This window comes from Corvus brachyrhynchos, unplaced genomic scaffold, assembly GCF_000691975.1.
Source record: "Corvus brachyrhynchos isolate BGI_N302 unplaced genomic scaffold, ASM69197v1 scaffold26, whole genome shotgun sequence".
NCBI classification, from domain to species: Eukaryota; Metazoa; Chordata; class Aves; order Passeriformes; family Corvidae; genus Corvus; species Corvus brachyrhynchos.
The window spans coordinates 8,914,331-8,919,684 of NW_008239324.1; the positions used below are offsets into that span (position 1 = coordinate 8,914,331).

The 5,354-nt window shown below is 39.3% G+C and overlaps 1 protein-coding gene across 2 annotated transcripts in view; it reads left to right on the top strand.

Annotated features, from left to right (window-relative positions):
- The first annotated feature begins 2,381 nt into the window (after positions 1 to 2,381).
- AKTIP (AKT interacting protein) overlaps positions 2,382 to 5,354 on the top strand; it is a 9,455-nt gene continuing 6,482 nt past the window's right edge. For both annotated transcript variants that reach the window (XM_008638787.2, XM_008638788.2), the window contains exons 1-2: positions 2,382 to 2,497; positions 3,775 to 3,980. In XM_008638787.2, the coding sequence (XP_008637009.1) occupies positions 2,456 to 2,497; positions 3,775 to 3,980 (248 nt within the window). In that variant the 5' untranslated portion in view covers positions 2,382 to 2,455. The remainder of the gene's footprint in view (positions 2,498 to 3,774; positions 3,981 to 5,354) is intronic.

Genomic DNA, 5,354 nt, shown 5'->3' on the forward strand with positions numbered 1-5,354 from the left:
TTTTGTGATTAGTTATGGGTAGTAAATTGCAAGGCGAAGGTACTAGAGAGCATAAGCAATTGTGGGTAAGTTTCCTTTAGAGCTATGATTCTCCACTTAGATGTTGCATAGGAGTGAATGTGATTAAAAATAAACTCTTAAAACACTTTGAAAGGCTTCTTAAATGACCCTCTTCTCTGAGCTCAGGTTTTGCGTTCTCCACTGTAAATAGTATTTTAACAGGTGTATGAGACTGGAGGCAGTTTAACAATAAATTTAGGACAATACTATGTATGATTTATAACTGGCAAGCAACTGGATAAAAGATGTCTGTGCAAGAGAACCCCTGGAAGTTATTCTTTAACTTAACCAGACATAAAATGTTTTATTTGCTCTTAACAGCATGTAAGTAGGCACGATAATGAAAGGCCTTTCAGCAGAGCTGGAAGTGTACTGAGATACACAGCTGCTTTCTGAAAGATGGATCTGCTGACTGAACTGCATCTACCATCAGTTACCAAGCTTCTAGAAAAGTTCCCTGTTTCCCTGGGAATAGATTGGGCTGGTTTTTACCTACGTATGTCATACTTTGTCCTGCTGACTCCTGTTCTCCTATCTCTGGTTCCGGGATAATGCAGCTTGTATTACCTAGTCATAAAAAACAGCAGCCCAAAACAAACAAAATACTCCTGCCCCAATCCCATAATCACTCCAGATTCCAGCTAATTGTCTTCCAACCTGTACCTCAACTTCCAGCACTTTTCCCTCTTGTCAGAGCCCAAGCACTCAGGTGCTCTTTGTGCGTCAGTTCCTCTGCCCTCTGGTTACACCAGAGTTTTCCCAAGGAAATGTCTCGTACCTTCCTGGCCCAGTCTTCCTGTCTTACTTAGTCTGGCTGGTTTGATGGAAAAGGCCTGTGGCACAGCCCTCTGGCATGACTCTGCTTTCCAGACAAGAGATGGGGAAAAGTGAAAACATCTCCCTGCTTTCACAGGGCAGTAGCTGCGCTTTGACTTTCTCTCTTCAGTGGCTCAGAATGATGTGAGACTGGCTGCTGAAGAGGAAAAGTACCTGGAGGAACCTGTTGCGTATAGGAATGTTTGAGATGATTCTGAGTGGGGAAATTAATTATTTTTCATCCCTTTTCTGAAAGGTTCTTGCATTTTTTTGAATGCATGGCTGCTGCATAGCTTAGAAGACTATGATTTGTTATTAATGTTTCTTTTAAATATTTAGCATTCCTAGACTTACTGAGGATAAATTGTCTGCATTTTGTGTTTTTTGGTTTTTTTTTTTTTTTTTTCCTTTTAAAAAGATTGGCATTTATTTTAATTTTAGGAAGATTTTGGTCATCATCTTTCCATTTTCTCTATAAACTTATCAATGGTGAACAGATGCTGCTGTCCTTACTGTAGTAAAAATGTAGTGTTGACCACAGTAGAAACCTGTGCCACTGGCTCTGTCTCTCTCACATCCCATTAATTTTCTTCATCAATGTTGTGCAACTTTCTATTAAAAAAACTGTGTAAAGTGCCTCAAAACCTTAGGTGATGGAGCCAAAAATGGGAGGGTGAAATGAGGAAGGAAAGTAGGAGAACTGGAGAGGAGAAAAGAGTGGAGGCAATAGGGTGTGCCAGACAAGAGGTGCTATAGACCAGAGTTCTTCAACCAGCGATAGCAAGACTTAAAAAAAAAAAAGAGGAGAGCGAGGACATACACAGTAGATGACACTGAAACACCAAATACTGCTGAAGTCCTTGTTATTGAGCTGCTGATCTAAAGAGCACTAAGCCTTAGTGCTCATGATGAAACCATTAAATAAGCTACAGAGAAGCTTCTGTGTTCTATGGCTTTGTCTGTTCCTGGTGGTGTTCCAATGCAGATGAAAACAAAATGACACATGATGTGAACTCAATGAAAGGATCATCTCTGTTACCAGGAATGACAGAATTTCTCAAACTGGGACACTTCAGAAGTGTGCAAAGTCAACAGTGTCTGCAAGGGACAGCACTTAGCAGGGTCCTAGTTCTGTCTGGTGCTGGTCTGAAATGGGGAGGTGATAACTTTAATATTTGCTTGTGTAGAGGGTCTTCCTTAACTCTGTTGAGCCAAGAGATGATCCTTTTTTTCTTCTCATTGACAAAATGAGCATGGAATGCAGAATGTAGTCTTTTTCTAGCAGAAAGAAGACAGAGATTCACATGGAAAAATAGACATATGTTATTCTTCTGGAGCATATAATAGAGCTTTGGCATTTTTAAATCTTTTTGGTCTTGCCTACGTGAAGTTATCTTCTGAAGTTACAGAAATGTAATGCTGGCTGCAGAATTAGATCTGAATCCTATTTATATACTGAGTCCTGTTTATCTGTTAAAATGCATGTTCATTCTGTGTACTTTTAGGGTATAAATCCGAAGGGCCTGAGGACACACTGAAGACACAGAAAAGTTGCAGGCCTTTATTTGGAATACACGTTATGAACCCTTTCTGGAGCATGTCTACAGGTTCTGTACGCAAGGTATTTAATGAATGGATGCCAGAAAGTGTTGTCATGCTTGGGAGGGGTGGTAGCAGTGCTGGGAAAAAAGCCATCAGGTGATCTGCAAATAGTGTTTTACTGTGTCTTTATCCTGAGGGTTGTGATCACCTTCAGTGAAAGTGTAAACTGGCTTTGAGCTGTGCTAACTGGAATGTACCTGTGCATAGAGTCTACTCCAGAATTTGTTGGCTTTTCTTATATGAAGCATCTTTAAATAGGAAATGTGAAACAAATGTGTTCAGGTGGTTGAAGCACTTTTTTGTTAGGACATTTTAGTGACTTATATAGAGCTTAGCCAGGTGCAATGAGCTTTGACAGAACTGTACCTCCATAGTGCTGTTGCTACAACTTGAGGTTGTAGCAGTAATAAAAGCGTGGGAGTTCTAGGGTTAATCACTTCTCAGGTGTTCAGTACTAGGGCAAATTATGTAACTTTAATCATGAGGCATTGTTACTAGTCTGGGTCTTGGGCACTTCAAAACACTGTAGCTTAAATCGTGCCTTTAGTCACCACACGTAGCCTAAGCACAAGTCTGTAGCCTGCAGGTTTATCTTTGCAATCTCTAGAATGATTCTGGGGTCTGTGTGTAGTACAGTGTTTGCTGGCAGTGGGTTGGTTTTTTTTTTTTCTTCTAAGAAAAGATAGCAAAGGCATAAAAGGGTTCCTATGGTAAAACTATTTAAACTTGATACCACTGCCAAGTGGTGATTTTCACTGTGGGGGTGAGCTATAGGATCAGTTCCAAGTGGAATATTGATGTCTTAAGCACAGGCAGAAAGTGAAATAAGTGAAACTTGGGGTTTTTATCTCAATTTTACTACACCACTTCTAAAGAGTCTTTGAAGTCTACAGTGTAAGGATGCTTGTTGGTAGAAATGATTTATCTTGATGCACTGTGTGCTAGAAATAGATTGACTTGTAAGCTGATGTTGTATACTGTCTGGTTTCAGGTTCTAAATAAATGTAAGCCTCCTTAAGCATTTGTCCTAATCTGCAGATTTCCTATTCAGCATTGAATACTTTTGTACTTGTAGGTTGAGTTTAATTGAACAAAAGTCTATTTAAAAACAAAAAGGCAAGAGACCCCTCCCATGCCCTCCCCCAAGCAGTGGAACACCAAAACCCAAGATATGTTTCATTGCCCTAACTTGTAATTGGCATAATTTGGGTTTAAACCTGTGTTAAAATATGTTCATATGTTAAATGTTTCTGAAATGTGGCCTGTGATCTCATGGCTTCTCCTCTGATTTGACAGAGAGCTGACACTGAAGAGAAAACTTTGAGTGGAGAGCTGCGAACCAGTCCCCTGCGAGCCTCTGCAAAGAAACAGTTGCCTTCTATCCCAAAGAATGCTGTGCCAATAACCAAGCCTGCTTCACCTGCCACCTCCTCCCAGTCCACAAATGGAACACATGCTTCTTATGGGCCATTTTACTTGGAGTATTCGCTTCTTGCAGAATTGTAGGTGTTCACTTTTTTATCTTCTTTAGTCACTGGGCTTACGCTTCAGTTAGGAAAAAACACTGCAGGGGCCTAGTTCTTGCGTGGTGTCTCTGCCATAGCCCTTGATGGTGGTAAAACATTGTCTGCAAAGTTCTTTCTCTGGAGCAGCAATCTCAGTCCCTTGAGACAGAAAGGGAAAAGAAAGTGTGATGAGATTTTAAGGGGCATTTTTAGATGTCATTCTCTGAATTATTAAATTTCTTAATCTTGAAGTAAACACACTGTGAATTTAGGTATCCTGACCAGTTATCCTAATGGCTTTTTGGTCAGAAATACCAAATAATTGAAACAAGTATTAAAATAGAAGCAAGCAGATGTTGAGTGGGAAGATGCTCATGAATATATGGTGCTATCTAATGGAGTTAGGATGTGGGAGCTTCCTTCAGTTGTCACATGAAACGCTAGAACACCACCTGATACAGTTGATCAAGTGGATGTTGGAAAGACTATATTCATTTCTGTGATATTTAACATGAAACTTAGGAGGGAGGAGTTGCATTTGACCCAGTCTGGTGATTTGTTGGAGCATAAAAATCTCTGTCCTCAAAACTTTCTAGTTATATAACTGGTTAGTGCGACAAAGCTGAAGGGACTTCCTCTGTAATAGACGTGCTGGATTCCCAAGTATGTAGTGCCTTTTGGAATGAAATCCCTGGAGTCCTTATGCAACGGAGTCTCAGTTTGTGTATTTAACTGTTAAATTGAAAGTGAGAACTCTCAAAACATTTATCTCTTTCTCAGGGAATTAACCCTGAGTTTTTGATTCAAGAAAGATGTTTTTCTTCTGAGTAAATATATTGGTACTATAATACAAATTCATTATTAGGGAACTAATAACCAATATTAGGGAAACTGTAAGCAGGGAACTGTGTTAATGTTTTGCTTTATAATTGTTGTTTATTTGTGTGAGCATGTAGAATTCAGTTTAATGGACCCATATACCAAGTAACTGGAAAACCTGTGAAGTAAATAATTAGGTTTTTGGTTTGTTTTCGCCATTGCCAGAGTAATTTCAGCTTGACCTGCAGCACGGTGTCATCTAAAACTGAAAAGCTACTTGTTTAAATTTGAGGTTGAAGTTTGGTCACATTTCAGCAGCAACTATAATTGACTGTGAATCTGTGTTCAAAATTACTTAACTGGATTTTTTTTTTTCTTCCTTACTTTGAAACTGGGGATTCAGTCGAAAATTGTAAATTTCTGTACTGACATACATTAAATGCTGAGTTTACTGAGGGAAGAGTTTATTTCTGCTTCTCTATTTAGTTCTATCAAGAGGAATAGTGTTTTCTGTTAGTAAATCTTTAAGTGGAGTGCTGCAAAAAGCAGGAG